Source organism: Aptenodytes patagonicus, chromosome 3 (assembly GCF_965638725.1).
Source record: "Aptenodytes patagonicus chromosome 3, bAptPat1.pri.cur, whole genome shotgun sequence".
Classification (NCBI taxonomy): domain Eukaryota; kingdom Metazoa; phylum Chordata; class Aves; order Sphenisciformes; family Spheniscidae; genus Aptenodytes; species Aptenodytes patagonicus.
The window spans coordinates 60,871,308-60,890,905 of NC_134951.1; the positions used below are offsets into that span (position 1 = coordinate 60,871,308).

The 19,598-nt window shown below is 36.8% G+C and overlaps 1 protein-coding gene across 15 annotated transcripts in view; it reads right to left on the bottom strand.

Moving 5' to 3' along the window:
• Window positions 1-19,598, bottom strand: part of TRDN (triadin) — a 239,830-nt gene that overhangs the window by 196,661 nt on the left and 23,571 nt on the right. For 13 of the 15 annotated variants that reach the window (XM_076333512.1, XM_076333514.1, XM_076333524.1 and 10 more), the window contains 2 exons: window positions 12,274-12,483; window positions 4,846-4,887 (listed from right to left, as the gene is read on the bottom strand). In XM_076333512.1, the coding sequence (XP_076189627.1) occupies window positions 4,846-4,887; window positions 12,274-12,483 (252 nt within the window). Of the gene's footprint in view, window positions 1-4,845; window positions 4,888-12,273; window positions 12,484-18,432; window positions 18,535-19,598 lie in introns of all 15 variants that reach the window. The other 2 variants (XM_076333516.1, XM_076333515.1) reach the window with 2 other exon arrangements.

Below are 19,598 nucleotides of genomic sequence, written 5' to 3' on the forward strand. Positions count from 1 at the left end.
ATTTGTCACAAATGCTCTTCTCAAGTGTTTACCAGGAGAATGAATACCTATATTTAGGCCTTTAGAAAGTAAATCTGCAACCTGACCCCTGATGTCATTTGCACTTTATTCTAATCTAGAGGTGCTAAGGAGTCCAAGTGGACTAATAGAATGGACATGGCCAGAGGGGTCTTAGCATAACTGAGGATTTGATTCACAAGCAGGGGTGGTTTAACTTCAGACAGCTGCCTTGATTTCCACTCTGGCTATCCACCTACCCTTTACCCACCGGTTGCTTAGGGATGATTCAGTTGCTTTTACAGCCAGAGGCTTTTACAGCCACAGGAACTACAGCTGTAAACCGAACAAGAATTGGTGTCAATTTATTTTAATATACTGGTCTATCAACTAGCAGTTCAAGAACTGCTTCACAGGGAGCAGATCTGTCCCCCTGGGCAGGCAAGGAAAATGCTCAGAGAAGAACAACATCAAGAGCAGAGGAAATTATTCCAACCACCCCAAGGCAAGCCATCTTTGCTGATGAATCAGAGTCCTCAACGTCATATCCTGGTCTTTAATTCTTAACATCTTCACAGCAAACTCTGAAAAGGGATTAGAAGTTCTAAGTGTCCAGAGGTGAAATTCTCCAGTCACGCCTACACTAACAGTACCAAGTTGCAAATCCCATTTAACGTAAAAAGTTTAGAAAAATCTGTCTGGGGCTATGTAGAGGACACTTTAGTGGTCTTTGCAAAATTAAATTTTGTATACAAACAGATACTGTGAGATCCACTTGCGGTCTGATGCAAGTGACACAGGCCTGGAAAGTTGTCTCCTTGTGCATAGATCTTCTGTTTAACTTTTGTTGTATTTCCTACATTTTTAAAAAGTAGTGCTAACGGTAATGATGTGTCCTAAAATGCTTAAGAACACCACACCAGGTAATGCTGAAGTGAAAATTACTGCTGATCAAATCCATGCTTTTAGCTCTCCCCACAACTTTGACAATAGCAGGTTCTTTCCCTAGTAGAACAAAACACACAAGAAACAAAGGAAATAAAGCAATTCAGGGGGTAACAGGTAGAAAGAAAGATGCCATTTGCCTCACACACACGTGCAAAGAAAGATAACCGTTTCCAGAGGATTTGCATACTCTTGCTTCAAGAGTGAAGCTGAGAGAATGCAGATTTTCATAACAAAGTTTGAGCTTGATATTTTCATGTAATTTAGATTTTTTTTTTATTTACATATATCCAGCAAGGGTACAGTATGATGAATTTTTTTAGAATAGTCTTGGACTCAACACATTCAGACTGGATTAGTTGTCTTCTGTCCGACTTTTTCATTTCTTGACAGACCTTAGAACACAGATTATTTTAAAACTAAGCTCACAATATACTTCTCTTGCTAGCATATGTTATATAGGATGCAATATATAATTTGTAATGAATCTATAACTATAAACTATAATTAATATATGACATGATATATCATATATCATCTATTGTGCTGGGAGTAGCAGGGGCAGGATATTGAATTTAAACTGTAAAGAGCCTTTATGAATACAGAGTATTTCTCAGATAGATACAGGCTGTGAAGTTCTACCTTTTGCTGAACTTGTAAACAGGGACTGAGCCAATTGTTCCTCTTAGATAATGTAGTAGAAAAATACTAAATGTCTGTCGAAGGAGGAAGAAGGGGAAAGGAAGCAAATGGTTACTCAGTACGTTAAGCTCAGGGATGAAACATGCAATTAATATTGAAGACTTCTTGTTAACAGTATGTAATTTCATTTAATCACATCTTAAGTTCAGATTATCTTATCTAGCCAAATGTACCTGAAAGCCAGGTGTTGAATCCCTGGTGGTTTTTAGACTCCCTCAAAAGCCAATGCAGAAAGACACATTGTGACCTTCAGAAGGCAAGTCTCTCGCCTTCCTCTGACACCTTTTTTGGGGTTATATGAATTAATTTCCAAAGATGCCCATCCCTTTTCATTGACTAGGAAGGAAAGGAAGCCTGAAAAATTAGCATGGACATGACACCTTATTTTCGTATGACTGAGGTATGTGACATGGATCCTATTAGTGGCGCTGTTTCATATTTAAATCCTTCTTGTCATTGTACACTTTGGCTAAGCGCTTAGATTTGTAACTTTACATTCATAATTAATTCCAGGTCAACACGACTATTCACCTTGACAAATTACTTGCATTCCAAAACAGCACCGGTACCACCAACAATGCTTTGCTATAACGTTTTATTTTGTCATGGTCTTTTATTACTTGGTACAGTATAAGAGATGTTTTTCAGTTCCGTAAAAGTTCAGCTCTACTTGTGCTGGCACTTTCACTGCTATGAGAATAAACAGTTTTGCCTTTTTTTTTTTCTTCAGTGGGAACTTCAAAATTTTAATTCTATAACTTTCTGGCAAATGTTGAAATTCAGAAGAGTTAAAGCTGACAGAGAAAGAATCCCAGTCAAACTGAAGGACTTTGTATACTACCTTTGAGCAAAACCTTATTGTAGGAAAACTCAACTGAATTTGATTGGAGAATGTTTGTTACCTGTTGCAGATATCTGCAAGAAAATTTGGAAGCTTGTTTGGATTTTCTTTACTAAACATGCAAATGCAGTTAAAATAATTCTTTAAGAAATAATTTCAGATGTGTTGTGTATTAAATACTTCTGAAAACTCCCTATGTGTTTTGAAACTGGCTTTCATGATCATTACAGCAAAATTAAACTGCTACAATTCTTTGTAGCTCTCCAGCATTATTAGTACAGAAACAGTAATTTGATTCAAAATGTGAGAACAAGAATTCTGACCAACTAATTTCTTCTTCTCCTTGGCTCACAATTTTAACCCCAATTGATTTGAAAATAGATTTCATACCTTTAATGGTAATTAATAACTCACACTTCACACAGCTCTTTGAAATCAACCAATGACAGACTTCCAAAGTCCTTCAATCAGCATTACGTACGTTCTTGGGACAGAAGATAATTTTCATAAAGTGACAAACTCACTTCAACTTCAATAAAATTGTGGTATTTTGTGAACAGAAGAAACCTCTTTTTTTTCATCAGGACTGATAAGGGGTCCTCTAACAGTGGCTTTTGGAAATAAGAATTGATTAATCACATGGTATGATTTGCTGTAGCGCCTCAAGCAAATTTGGTTATGTTTCATGGTCTGTGTCATTTATTCCTGTGAAGTGCACAACAAAAAGTGACTAATTGATTTATCTGCGCAAATAATTTCAGTCATTATTCCCGTCTTAATAACTCTGCCACGAATGTAGTCTCCTATCAATCTTTTTTGCTTGTCAAATAGTTAAATATATACTCAGAGTTCAACCTATTTTAAAGTGGGTTTTTTTTAATGAATTGCAATGAATTACTTAATAATTGTTGGATTTTCATCAATTACATATTTTGACTCCAGTGAATTGAATGTAATTAAATTACAAATGATGATAATTATCTAGTGTAAAGATTGATCTATGAGGTATAATCTAATTCATTGATACTGACAAGCTACAGCTGATGAAAACAGAATTTCTGTCATGTTTGATAAAATACGAAAGGCTAACACTAGTTTGTGATAATAAAATATATCCTAGTTTTAGCAAAATATTCTCTTATAAAGAGACCTGTATTTTAATTTGAAAGTTTATATATTTTTAAGGTTTGTTATTATTATTAGGAGTTTGTTTCTACTCTGTGGTCTTCTGGAATGTAGTATCTAACATATAAAACTCCATATACAGATAAAGTCTTCCATTATTAATATTCCAGTTTATCAGCACAGGTGTCCTTAGGTCTTATCTCTTATTTCATAGACTAACATTTTTGTCAACAAACATTTTTGAAGCTTACAGCACTAAGCTTCAGGACAAGCTCTGGTGAGTATCATTGAATTATAAGTATAAAGATAATAATTTAATTTTGAATTACAAATATATTGAATTATAAGTACAAAAACAATGCCAAAGAAAACTCAGACTCAACATTACCAGTAATTTCCATTTTATAGGTTCTTAAATTGTAAATATGAAGACTATATAGTATAAATCTTCCCTGGCTCTTTCTAATTACAGATAGATAATCTAATTATAGATAAATAATTTTAGATAATTATATTGAGGTCAAGTCCATAGAGAAAACCTCACCTGAAAGTGAAAAAAGGCATTTTACCCAAAATGAGAACAAAGCAGTTATAACTAGAACCTACTTGCCAAAGTTTAGAAAGAAATTCACAAAGTGTCACAAAGTATCAAGTAATTTCAGGTACTTTTGATATAGCTATACACATGGACAGGAATGTAGGTTTAGGATGGGCCTTACATGTAATTTATGTGACTTGATTTGATATCAGCTGAAAGGCTTCTGATTTGACGGATCAGACACTAATTAGGTGGTGTTTTCTGAAACAGCCAGACATTTTATCTGAAATAATTTGAAGCTTTATTTTTTCTCATTCTAAGGATTCAATTTTCTGACTAAGAACACAGATCTTAACTTCAGATTAAAAAGGCAGTGCTGTTAAATAATTGTACAATGGCATTTTTAAAGGGCATTTATGAGGGTAAAATGACTGTCTCTCAGCTTGCCACCATTTCCTGGGAATCTCCTGACTGAGGGCGTCTCTTAGCTGACAGATCTATTTCAAGCATGATGTGAAAATCGGGAGGAGGCTATTGCAATGAACTTTGCAGCCCCAGCCAGCCAGATTTGGGGGTTAGCAGAGAAGCAGTGCTGCCGCGTCCTGGCACCCTGCTCGTGCCCATGCTTTGTTATCGCCGGCCAGCAGACCGCACGCGCACACACGTATTCAGAACACTGCAGGCAGAACGTCTTTACCAGGTGGTAAACAGGGATCATCGCAATGTTGTGAATAGGTGGCTATAGCGGATGGCAACAGGATGAACCCCAGAAAGGGCAATAAAAAAAAGGAAGAAACACTGTTAGCAATAATGAACATCCTCAGCTGTCGCTTGACTAAAGGAAGCAGTTAAGGAGTGAAGTGAGGAGTTACTTCATCTCTGCGGGGCTGCTGTTATGAAGCAGAAATTGGAGTTCATTACAAAGAAAAACAATATGCTGTAGGTGTGAGATAATACAGTATGAATCAAAGCAATGTAAAAACATGGTTAAATAAGGCACAGGTATTTTCACAAGTTACAAACATATTCTACTGTTGAAAAGAATATATTACATATAGTTGATTCTAGTTGAATTATTTTGATTTCTTCAACAGCAAATAACCGAAGAATTACATTACTGCAATTGTTACTGAAATGAATTACCGGTTTTGTTTGTTTGTTTAAAATTAGAAATTTCACAGATACCATTATGGGCTGGAAATTTGGTTTGTGTTTTGTATCCCATGAAATGCATTTAAGACTTATTTCTCTTCTTAGATCCTTCCCTATTCATTAAGTCAGTTTCTGAAATTTCATATTTTCAACTTCACGACCTCATGAATTTTGATCTATCACAATTTATCTTCTTGTATATGCTAGACCATTTAGGATGAACACAGTACTTGCAGCACTGCAGTACTTCATAAACTGTCATTCTTTCCAGTATAAACTTGTTTTCTAAGGGTTTATAACTCAGCTGTTATAAGATTTGCTGCAGAGTGAAACACGGGAAATAAGATGTCATCTGGGCAGCCCTTCTTTAAACTGGAATTGGGTTTAAATCCCTTTAATTTTTTTTATCATTATGGAAGACAGTGACAAAGATTATTTTGTAGGTTTTGGGTACATTTGTGGAAGTCCCGTATAATTCAGTTAAGAATTTCATTAAGAACTTTGAAATGGGTAAGCTGTTTACTCATGCTCTGGATTGACACCTGTAAATACAGTAAAAATTGTATTTCAAAAGGCTATAGCACTGTTTTGATAAGCTCCAAGGTGAGCACAGCGAGAGCCACACTTTTTTTTTAAATCCCACTCCTTTGTTCTGTGGGAGATTTGTCTAGTGTTTTGCATGAATGGAAATCTTTTACCAATTATTTCAATTTGGTGAGACTGTGAAGCACCTCTTGCACCAAGAGACAAAATGATTTGTTCCATTAGGTTTGCTAGTGCTTTAAACTAAGCCAGAAGTTCATTATTTTTCCTGAATAAGTGCAAAGGTATTATCAGTTTTAATACTGGTGGATATATTGTCATAGAATACAAGAGTAAATATAAGTACACTCTTCTTTTTGCAGTTCTTAAAAGTTTCCAGTGAACACAAGCCCAAGAGAATGACTACAGTGTGATGACATTCCAGGAGAAAAATGGATGTACATATTCCTAATAATGATTATCTCACAAAAAAAAAGAAAAAAAAAGAAAAAGAAAATAAACCCAGTAGAATAGCTGTATTTTGCTGACTTCCATTTCTCTTAACGATGAAACAAACACTCTGCGCCTAACAGGTTTTGCACCTTACAGTTTTATCATGCAGGAGACTGGGGCAAAAAATGTCCATGTGTCAATTATACAGTACAAGTTGTTTGGAGTCCTGTTCTTTACTTAGTGTGTCTTTTTTCTCCAAAATACAGATGTTCATGTGAATATATGGTTCCTAATTCTTTGTTTGTTTTCCTCTACTGGAGAATATTAATAGGTATATCATCCTGACTACCCAGGGCCAGCCAAAAGCTTTCTGTGGCTACAAGACAGTAATAGAAGTGACCACAAGCTAAGGCAGGGAAACGGTGACTTCAGAGTGTGTTAGTCAGAAGCTGATGTGGGAGACCCCACAATTTGGCCAGATATTTTGCCATTAAATAAAAAAAAAAAAAAAAGCATTAAATAGAACATCTGACTGGAATCCCTGATGCATCTTGTGGAGCTGGGAGCTCCATGCGTCCATGCCCTGTTTGCTCCTCATTCCTGTCATTGACATGCATTACCTCCACAGAGATCCGCTTTTGCTGCAGGTCTCTAAAAAGCCTCTTTATGGATGAGCAAACTGAATTACCCACAACAAAGAGCCTGCTCTTTTTTCTTTTATGAAAGCAGTCACAATAAGGTGGCAAGCTCACCATAAGCTATCCACAAAATAATCTAAGTGCAAATGTAGCATACACACAGAACTATGTTTCTGTGCCAGAAATGACCATCTCCATAGCAGAGCCGCTAGTAGTGACTGTTCTGCACAGGACTGACTGCAAGAAAACAGAGGCAGGCTGACGTTTCTGCATTAGTGCATTTGCACTTAGATTATTTTGTGGGTAGTTTTGGGTTTCATAGATTTGGTGAGGTTTCATTAGGTTTGATTTAGTCTGGCCTTTAGGTGACTGGTTAAATCACTATCAATTTACTCTGAGTACTGAACACTCTGGAGCTGAAATTAGGGTGGTGTTAATTAGCTGTAATTGGTCAAAGAGATGGCAGGGAATTCTGAACACTTTATTAACCCATTAGCCCATTCCTGGGCAATCAATCTTTAGGACTAAAATAATCTTAAATTATTTAGTTACATTTACCAATTAAAATATATAATCCAGTTATGTGTACAAGAAATGCGTGAAATACATTCATGAATTATAAGGCCAATTAGCAAGGTGTATTTTCTAACACAAAGGATAGTAGTAATAACAAACTGCTGCAAAGCACACATCAAACCAAAATGAATCTTTTTTCTGTATTCCTGAAAATTCTGAGAATGTATTAGAGATCTTCCAAAGCAGTATGTTACTTATTGCATATTCATACACGCTACATACTGCATGGGATTCATAGTTTCTTATCTCAGGCTTTTGTAATGCATGTCACCTTCGTACCACATTAGAAATATTTCAGTCATGTTTATAGTTGTACAATACAACATGATAGGAATGCAAGCTTTCATTTCTTTCCTCAAAGGAATGAACAAAACACACTAAAGCGAAACACTGCAAAATTTAATTTCCTCCTTCTGGGTAGATAGAACAGGGGCGAATATTTTAGCACTGATCTAATTCTCGGCTCACGCTTTCTGCAAATTCCACTGCCAAAGCTGACTTGCAAATCCCATCTCTGTTCTAACCTCTGAACAAACTGACACATAACCACCAAGAAGGCACAGCTTTACATGTGCACCCCATAACACAAGGTCCTCCTGCAATGTTTTATATCATAACCAGCACCTCCTGAATACTACAGAGTACTATAGAATTTACAGTAGTCATGTTCCGGATGTGTAAAATTACACAAAATATTCTTAAATCTTTCTATGAGTGGAACTTGAATTCATGTCATCTAACTTCAGCTCCCTAAAACCTAAGTGTTACCCTCCCTCAGCCTCCCTCAGTTCAAAAGGCTCCTTTTCAAATACTGACGACAGAGGGCCCCCAAAAATGTAATTAACCACATCTATTTTAGGATGAAACCAAACACCTCATTTTCATGTAGTTACTTCTGGGACAAACTTCATCTTACATAAGTTGTCAAAATTCCCAAACTTGATAGTTTACTTCTAAGAGAACATGAAACCATAGTAATCAAGAAACAAAACCTATGGGTTGGCACTCTGTAATCATAGAGGCAATGTGAAGTTTATACTGATAAAAGAATACATAAGAGCTAAAATACATCTACCAATACTTTATGTCTTTTTGGAATTATTTGCCTATAAGATAGCGAGAGCAAAATTGTTAATTGCTGGAATAGGAAAACAATGCTTGAGTTCAAGTCTAAAATAATTCCTACTCTGCTGATGTGTTGTGTTTCTACTGAGCTCCATGAACCTCTGTGTAATCCAGGTGAACTCATAATTTAGGGCATTACGCTTCCTTTATTGGCCAGAGGCTAGCAGCTCTGTACTGTAATCAGGAGGAACAAATCTGTGTATATTCCTCAGCCACACAGTTCCCAGCCTGGTTTACTACGTCAGCCTGCCTCTGTTTTCTTGCAGTCAGTCCTGTGCAGAACAGTCACTACTAGTGGCTCTGCTATGGAGACGGTCACTTCTGGCACAGAAACACAGTGGAAGTCTCTGGTGGGAGCCCGTAGGTCAGAGACGGCCCCAGTGTGGAGGTGTGTGGCACTTTTTACCCAGCTCTCCCAGAGCTCTCCCAGCTCAGGTCCTTGCTTCCTGCAAATCTGGCAAAGGGCTAGCTCTGCAGATGAGCACAGTATGCTTTTAAGTCATCCCACTAGGAATCAGTGTGAAACACCTGCACGAAAATCAACAGGATTAACTGTACGAATGAGTGAATGAAATCTTGACTACAAAGGTCCATAGATCCACTTCCCGTATGCGAGGATGGGAGAATCTTCCCCTTAGTTATCTTTGTGTCTCCACTAAGATCTCTGGCTAGGTGCTTTCTAAATACCTTGTGTGATTCTAACAGATGTTTTAATGAAATCTTGCAATCACGCAGCTGTTGATCAGTAGGCATCTCTAGAGTTCATCTAGTGCAATCCTTCTCAGTAAGGGACTGTTGCCAACACTGGATCTGGCCAGCCATGGCCATCTGGCCAAATCTTGAACACTACCAAGGATGGAGAATCCACAGCCCCTCTCAGCAACCTGTTTCAGTGCTGTACTGCCCTCCTGGTAAAGACTTTCCCCCCCGCCCCTCAGTGTTCAACACGAACCTCTCAGGCAGCAATTTCTGTCCATATTCCCCTTGTTATATTACCTCATACAACAAGGACATCATCTTGGTAACTGTTTGTCATCTGTCATCTTTGTAACTGCCCTTCAAAAAGCTGCAGGCTGCTTTTCGGTCACCCCTCAGTTTCCTCTTCTCTAGACTAAGTTCAGCTCTCTCAGCTTGCCTCATTCATATGCTATACATACTTTCTAAACTTGAACTTCATGGAACTTCAGGTAAAGAAATGGGAAAGAAATTGAATGCACTCACTTATGAAAAGCAAGTGTTATTTAAGGAAAAAATACACTGAATATTCTGTGGTTTATAGATTAAAAAATATACAGTTGAATATAATTTCTTTGGCATCTTTCATTTACATTTAAAAACTAGGAAATTAATTTTAATCATGCTTGCAAAATTAAACTTACTGTCCTGAAAATAACTATTCACTTTTTTTATGCAGTTCTGCTTGTTTGAAGAGCAGTGTCAAACCCAAGAGAAAATATCACTGGGTATTAGATTTAAGGAGTCATATAAAAATATGCTCCCGATTCTACTTTTTGTATGAAAAGACGGCATTACCTCCACTGGAGGCAAAGGGCCAAACTGTCAAGAGGGTGAAAATCATTCTAGTATCAATAATGCCAGTCAGGTGGTCATATGTAAAATCTTCAGCTATTTGGATGGAATTTTTATAAATCAGTGAGTTTCACCTGGAAAAATCAGACTGAGTAGGAACTCAGGAGTTGAAACCCAGGGGTCATGATAAGAGCTATGTAGCCGTTGTTATATTTATGTAAATATAGCAAACAGTCTAATAAATCCTGGTCTGAAGGAGCACGGCAGTTCCTTGTCTTAACATCTCACCATTAAGACCTGATTTAAATGCTGGCTTAATTAATCACTTAGGAAGAGAAATATCTTTGGGAAGGAAAAGAAACAAACTCATGAACTCAAAAACTAAAGTATCATCTCTCAGAGATCTCCACAAAATACAAACTCACCTTGCAGATTAAATTTTACATGTTTTCATTTCTACAGCCTGGTCTGAAAATGTCAGTTTCCATCAACACCTTTGGGATTTAAGCTTATTTAACCAATACAACACGAACATCAGATTTCCATCTGCTTAGAAAGTTTCCTTCGGTCTCCAGTACGAATACAGATTCTCATTGCTTAACATTTCCCTGACTAGTACATTGAGCATGCATGAGCTGACAGCCAGTTCAGGAATCGCTTAGTTTAGGAGTTTTGCCTGAGTTATGTGCTGGTTCCTGACTGCTTATTGAAAACATATTAAGAACTTGACTGGGTGATTGATTGATTAATAGTTAATATGGAAAAATAAAAGCAGAATATGGTGGTTTCTCCCTCTTGGTTTACATCTATGTTGTAAGATCAAGTGTATTGTGTCCAAATTAAAGTCTGATGCCTGTTTTGGGAGGATCGCTCAAAAGGAACTTTATGTTTTGCTGTGCCTGAAGTTAATTTCTTCTGAAAACAAGGGCAAATAAGAAGCAAAAAACTTAACAGGAGTTTGTGATACGTTTTCTCCACATTTCAAGCTTCTATGGCATCCATTGATCCAGGATTCAGCCGTTTCTTTCAAGCTCTATCTATGTCTCAAAAGCTTTTTAAGTAAATCTTGAGGTCAATATTGATATATAGCAGGACAAAAATCTATGGATTTATCAGTAAACTAATAAAGTCTAGGAAATTAACTTTGAAACATCAACTCAATTTGTTTTGAATTAAAAGGCTGAAGTCTGAGTTTCAATTCCTAGTTAATTATTGTGACAGATGTGATGCCTTTAGAGCTGGAGCTCTTATTTAAGAAAGAAAAGGACCTTAATAATTTGTTTTCTGTTTCACTTACGTGTTTCCCAGTCGTTACAGCCTGTTTACCTCACAAAAATTTTTCTGCCAAAGGGGCTTGCTGAACACTATGCCCCCTTTATAAACATAGATAATTAGTTTATTTTATTTTCCATATATATCATTGCCAGATACAAGGCATAAAAATCAAGTAGCAATGAAGTAATTTCTATTCACCATTCTTTTCTTCCCATTGCTCAACCACAATCACAGTCCTTGTACTAGACACACATGCCTTCATTTTCGTCTTTGCCCTCAGTAACCAACATGTACCCCAGAACTTGATCTTGTTCAGTCAGTTTGCCCAGTTTTAACCTGGGCTAGAATTATTGCCTTATTGAAGATAAGGGTGTGACTTAGCTAATGTTAAGAATCTGGTCCTCTGTGCTTGTGGTTTTTGAAGATGAATTTAGAGTTAGAGTTTATAAATGATCTTTTGCATATTTCTTGTCATTGAACTGTATAAGCAGATGTCAGAATACCCAAGACAACTATGAAAGATTTTAAAATATATTTCAGAAAATGTGAATTAATAATTAATTTTATTTTTCTTGAAATAATTTTATATAGAAATTGCAAAACAGAAATCTGACCACACGTGCTCATATACATATTATATTACTGTCAACATACACATTTTCCAGGATGAGGATGGGCTGCAAAATGGAGAGATTTAAATTATAAAGATGTATGAAGTGTAAACTAATATGTTCTGACATTACTCACAGTATCTCCTCCAAGAAGGTGACATGCATATTTACATAATATACACTCCTTAATAAATTTTTAAATATTAATATACAAGATGTCAAACAGAATATGCTGAATTTTACCTGCAAAGGCTTTGTAATCCACCAAGTCAAACATTACAATAGCTACTGCTGACCAGGTTACAATCAGAGCAACAACAAGAAGCCATGCTGCTGGTGAGCTGAACGTTGTCACGAGGTCTTCTGTAACTGATTTCTTGCCCACTTTCATGGATGATGAGGGAACAGATCCGTTCTTACCATCTATTATTGTCGTGGTTGTAGACATACGTCCTAGGCAAATAGTCAAAGCAGAGGAAATAGAATGTAACATTTAGAGCCTAAAAATCAAGAATATGAATGTTTTGAAATAGCTCTGTAATCAGAATATTTAAAATAAATGTAAATATTGCATTATTAAAGACAGGCTCTTGTGCTTTCTGGAAGGAGTTTTTCCTGAACTGGGGTGACTTTTAGTAAACTTAATTTGGGAGCAAACACGGTGAAATAGCCACGACCAGCCTTTTTGATTATAATATGACATTTTTTAGTCTGCCATGAATAGCTACAGACCTAGGAGAGTGATTGATGAAAGAATAAAATATTATTACTCTCCAAAGGATTGTCTTGTTACGGGCTGTAGGCCAGATTCTCAGGTGATGTGATTAAGTGTACTTCCATTGACTGTAATGGAGCTAATACGTCTATGCCACTCGAAGTTTGGCTGGAATTCTGCTGTCAAGGACATGTATCAATGGCAATAGGAACCTACATACTCCATTTCATCTAACAGAAACACAAATGATTTACATGCCCAGTATCCTTACAAGTTGCAAAGACTCTTGTAGCTGATTTTTAAATACTTTTGTTTGTGGCATTTTTCACTTAATGAAATAATCTCCTAAGAAACAAGAGTTACAGTGTCAAAGCAGACTTAATTCCAGAAAGCATAGGTTTGGTACTAGAAAGGTGGTAGGAAGGTGAGTACGTACGTTAGCTAAGTCAACAGTTAACACACATTAACTGTTTAATGGACAGTTAACAGTAGTGACTTAATCTACTTCTTCCTGGGGTATTAAGAAATGTTAATTCTGGACACAAACCAAAACTAAGTTAACTGAAACCTGACCACATTTGAAAATTCTCAGATTACTCTTCTTCACAGAAGAACGTTATCACCTAAACAATCTTGGTTGGTGTTTGTTTTCCAGTATATACAATAACAATAGTAAAAATATTCATAACTCCACAGCCAAAAACAGTAGAAGAGCACAGTATCTCCACTTAGCTTAGTTTACAATATCCGCTTGTAAACTACTGTTAAAATATTCAAAGATATGTTACATATGTTCCCGGTCTGGTTGATGATACCAACTGTCCTAAATTAATGTCAGTGATTTCAGGGACCCTTGCCCAGAGAGATGTCTGAAATGTCAAGGAATCAGGTGATGCCTGGTTTGCTCATACCTTTGCTCTCACCCTGAGATCACCTATCTTCTGTCACAGCTGATGCAACCTAGAAAGATGATAGTTTTCTAGGATGATGGAGGTAAGAAAAGTGACAGTAAGAAAAGCTGCTCTATACAAAGATAAACAGATTTAGTTTCACTTTTCACATGGAAGATTGTAAATATGCATTTGGAAACTATCACTAGAGCTAAGGTACAACGCTGTTGAAGACTTTCAGATATTTGCCATCACAACATGTATGTAGCCTCTATTTAAGAATCACTATATTGATATTCTTAAAGAAATAAATGAAGAAAGGATTAGATCCTTGATATTACCCATAGATACATATATTTGTCCGTAAAAAAAAAAAGATGGCATAACAAGTCTTCCAATCCTAATGCTAATGAATATTGGTTTTGTTCCTTTTTCTGTAGAAAGTGAGAACAATACTCTAAAGTGATATTGAAATGACCTTTATGTATCTCACATATATCGGTAGAACTGGGAAGGACAATTTTGGTATCAGAGGTTCCCTAACTGTTAATCTGTCATATCTGTAGAGTGTTAAAATTCATACCCGAACTATTCTACATTTCTTTTGTTTATTAGGTAATGCATTGCATTTGTGTGTACTTCCCTTAGCTCTACCTTTTAAGCTTGCTTCTGCGCAAGCATCCTGACACTGATCAGTGCCTTGCTTCAAGCCCCAGAAAGCTGCTCTGCTACAGGAGTGTTGTATAAGCAGAACAAGATTGGCATATTACATGTTTTTTGTTACTTATTTGAAATTTAGTCTTATTTATAGAATGTTTATTCTGCTTATGAATAATGTCTATCTACTAGGGTAGAATTTATACTTTTTTTTTTAATATTATAAAACCATCACTGCTTCCATTTCTCCAAACATAAATTTTAGATCAAACATTTCACAGCAGGAGGAAAAAATTGCCAAGTGACAACTAGCAATAAAGATCAGCTTCCTAAAGTCAAATTCAAAATCAATAGCATGTTGTTATCCTACTGCATACAAAATGCAAGTAATTTGTGCATGCAACAGGTCATAAATGACACATTATGCATTTTTTTCCCTTGGAGATATCAGTCAGAGTTTATGATGTGTAAGAGAGAATAGAAAGATACTGTCTCATCTTGATAAATCTGATTAGTACCACAGCATATCTCCAAGGACATACTAATGACACATATTTGCACAGTTATAATACAAGCAATTAAAACTCTATGTGTGTATATAGATATAGACTTATACATGTAATTACCATTCAAAGGATCATTCCTGTAGGTCTGTTGCTATGTAAAAACAGTTCCTTCCTATTTAGTATACCTAACTTTTCAAATTCACTATTTGAATTTGCTATATTGAATTCACTGCTATGTGCCTTCTTTGGTGAAGAAAATAGTTTCCCACAATTTATCCATCTGAGCAATACTGCAGAGACAAAGCTCAAGTATGCTAGAAGGTTATCTATTGTATGCTTTTGGCTGTTGAGGTAGCCAAGTCAGATTTCCCCTTAAAAACTGAGGATGTTATACAATAAAATCACCACCATTACATTCATTGAAGTGGGAGTGAACAGCTATTGACGCAAATTTGACTGGAAGTCAAGCTAAGAAAAATGTTGTTATACTGTTAGAGGTTCCCAATGCAGGTGCTTGCAGTATGATTCAGGTGCCTAAGAAGTCTCTAGTGTTGTTATAGATGCTTTATGATATCAGAGACATCCTCACAGGACTGGCAGGCATCATCCACAGGACAGTAACTTCTGAACTGCCTGGAAGAACCCAGGTGGATGTCCTAAACCACTGAAAATAGAAATTAGATTTTTATGTCCTTAACTACTAATATAAACAAAATTGGCTGGAGGAGTTTCTCTGAGGACTCCTGAGGAAGACATTGTTTGCTACTACATAATTTTATGTGGGGTGGACTGTATATTGATACCATTGTAATTTCATTACTCCAAAAAAAAGAGGCAATAACACCAAGATGATTGCCCTCCCCCCTACAACCACTCGGTTATTGCAGTACCCATGGTGTTATCCTGATGCTTTTCTCTGCCTGTTCCTTGCTTTGCAGTGCCCAGGTGTTGTGTGCATTTTTGTCCATCTCCTACCGGTGTTAAACTCCTCCCCAAACCTGCAGTGATGCTATTTACAGAGCTAGACCAGTAGAGAAAGAGGGGACCTACAGATGGGCAATGTTTCCATCAATTCAGCCAGCAGCAATTCTCCTTTTTCTCAGAAAAGTGCCAAACTTAAGCAGAGCTCCTGCCCAAGAGGTCAGTGGGGCTTCAGGTGCCCAGTGGGAGAATGACAGGCATTTTTGTTGCTCTGAAATCACTTGATGGAGCCTATTGAGTTCTACTTTTACTATTGACAGGGGTCATTCAGCAACAAGTTAAAATCAGATTCCTGAACTTCTCCAGACATCCTTGCTGCCCATATAATACACATTTTCTCTCCCAAGAAATATTTCACTGTCTGTAATACAGCCAATCAGAATCCAAGTCAGTTTACTTTAGATGAACACTGCAGTGGATCGGGAGATTCATGAGCAGATCAGTTGTCCCTGCTTTGGGGGAGGCAACATCTGTCACAGGAGTGGAGGGCGCAGCTGAAGGCTGTTACAATTTCACCCATCCAATTTTAATCCACCACCACATGTCTGCTAGAGCCCCCTCGCACTTTGGGTTGTGATTGCTACCGATTTTCAATGAGGATGGGAACTTTAAAAAGTTATATATACATTTCTATAAAAAGATTACTCCGGGGATATATACCTCTGACTCCACATCACAATTTCTCATGCACACAGAACTACCCTATCAGGTCACAAACGTCACCTTTACATCAACAGACTGATTTGCTAAATTCCAAAGAGCTAAAACTCTGAGTTCTTTTACTATTCCTCTGGTTTCAGAGTTGTCACTTAGGATACAATCTGAAGATCCATAAGGTCTCATAAGTATAAATAAACCTTGACAATTGGTGACAACTTTGAGGAGAACACTGTGTGACTTTCAGAGTCCAGAGTGAGCTTGTAGTCCTGGCAGCTTATATAAAATACCCTTTGTATTTGTGAGTTGAGTACTCCTTAAGGCATAATAAGCATAGAGGTCCATGATTAAGGATGGGCACTTGATTTTACAGTTCAGCAGCTATACCTTCCACTACCTCAGAAGAAAACCAAAACAAAACAAGAAACAAAAACCAAAACAAAAAATACCCTTACTCCATTCAGGCTCATTCAAATGTAAGATAGTAATTTTCTGTATTTATGTTATTTCATAGTTATTTTATGTCTTACAGTCCTTCTTCTGCCAACAGCACACAAAAAAAATAAAATCAAGTAAAATATTTAATGTGAAATGCCTTTTTAAGACTGGCTATGTTAAAAGCAGAGGGCTAGTCATGCTACTAAAAAAAAGAGGTTGTTCCCTTTTAAGTAATAATATTGTTGCTAGGGCACTTCAGTTGGGATGTGAGAAGCCTCAGTGCAGTCTGCTCTAAATGAGAGAGCTGGTAGATTTTGACTTGTCTGTTCCACTCCCCAGATGAATACTCCAATAAATAGGCTATAGAGTATTCTGGATTCAGGTTATTAATGACTCCTGTTCGACCTATTCCACTTCACTTGGAATATTTAAATACTAATTAAGGGAGCAGAAAAGAGAAAGAATGACTGTATAAATTGACACTGTATGTTAAGCACCAGTCCGAGCCTTGGGCTTTAACCTGGTGACCTTATCAATTCACCACTGTTGCGATGAGGCAGGCAGGAGTCTCAGCCTACGGTAAGGAGGGTACCGCAGGGAGAAGAGGACAAGGGATTAGAACCCTTCAGTGAAGGGCTGGGCAATGGATATGTGATAATCTGCTGCATCTTTTCAGGCCCAGCACATCACGCTTAGTGAGTCTACAGACCTCTACTCTCACAATAATCACTCTTTTCCCATGCGGGGAAAATGCTTTCTACCACGAGAAAAGACTATACCTACGCCTGTTGTTCAGGTGATACTTATGCCTGACTGTGGCGTCCTCCTCTTTTCATGTCTCTACTGTGGTTTCTGCACCCTTGACTTATACAAATGGAAAGGAAAAGACAAAATTTCTGCTGTGGTTAATAGTTAGTAGCTTGCAACAAAATATCAGTAACAATATTCTTTCCTGAAGTGGTCTAATGACTTTTGTCCAGAAAGCTTTTACCTCATCATAAGCACGTAGCCAATCTCCCAGCACTTCCATAGGCACAGGGAGTGGAAAACTCTTTGCTGTTTTCTGTTCACTCATGCTTTTTGCCTCCTTTGTACATTTATGTGGGAACAAAATGCAGAGCAGAGAGAAAAGAGACCCTCAGAACCCACTGTGCGCACCTGAACAGAGAGCCTCCACCATCTTTTCTGTCCAGCACCAGAGGCCAAGACATGCAGATACTGGACAGTGAGTAACAGAGTGCAGAACAGCTCAGAGGAAGAAGAGCAAGAGGAGTCCAACTGTCAAAACCTTTTGCTCTCCTCCAAATGCTGCTAAAGCATGTGATTACAGTGGATTTAAAACCACTTACTGTGGAGGATCTGTAGTCCTGGAAACCTCCAATAGGTTAGGAAACTAGTTAGATCCACTAATATGGATCATATTTTCTATTGGACATACATGGTAATATAAAGGCAAGACTCTTCCTAACACTGAGAGAGAGGCAGATGGAAACAGGGAAAGACAACTTAAACAGGCAAATTCAGCTTATCTTTGAAAGCTCCTCTCTCTCACCATTACCTGCAACAGGCTCTGTGAGTAGGGCAGTGATCTACAGTTCAGCCCAGAAATGGTGGTGGACACCTAGTGTAGGTCTTCTGAGTATGAAGGAGCTTCTGCAAGCTGTTGAGCAGAAATGTGACAATTTTAAGAAAAGCTAATTTATTTAGAGCTGCAGCATAAATCTTCTCTTGAGATGGCTGACATTCAGCTATTTCTTTTCTTTTGTATCATATTACATCCCCATACATATGAATGAATGAATGAATGAATGAATGAATGAATGAATGCAACTGGAATAACTAAAAGGAAATAATATATAAAAGGAGTTTCACAACTGATACCAGAATTTACAGACTTCTAAATTCATCACACAGAGTACTGAAGTGTTGCTCTACAGTTTACGTAATTAAAGCACAAAAAGAAAAACCTCTCAACGCATATCGTATATATTGGCAAACTTCTCAAAATTAAAAGGTAGTCTTTCTGCAGACTAAAGGCTTAGAAAGCTGTGACTAGGACTGTCTGTGAGGGAACATTTGCAGATTTATTGGTGACTGATAGTTATAAAAATGTAATATTCTTTATGAAATGTTGGAGATTATGCAGCAACCAATTCTACATGACAAAAGAAATAGAATAGAGGTTATGGAATATGGCGAGGATGGTGCATGAAAATTAACGCAACGATTGCATTCAGAAAAGGCACTTATAATTACATATGGTGCTGTGTACTTTTTTAATTTCCTTTTCTGTTATTATATCTGTATTAGTTTTATTTTTGATCAATAGAGAGCATCTGATAATTTAAAGAAGTAAATTGTATTAATCTTTTCCATTCATTCTCCAAGAAATTATGTACACCAATCTTTTGATCTCATCGGTTTCAATAAGAAGTTTGTAGAATAAAATATACAACCTATCAAGCCGTTTCATTATCTAGTTCAAAGAAAATGTGTACTTCATACAGTATCAGTAAATAATACTAATAGCAGTACTACTACTAATAAATACTATGAGGTGAAAACTAGAAGTTATTAATGCTGTATTCTAAGGTGTGATATATATTTTGGGGTTGTAATAATGACTGTTTCTTAGGATACAGTACACTACCATGTTCTATGTGGAAAAAAAACAAAGTAAAGAATCTCTGAAGAAAATAGTTTAACTAATACTAATTAGAAAAT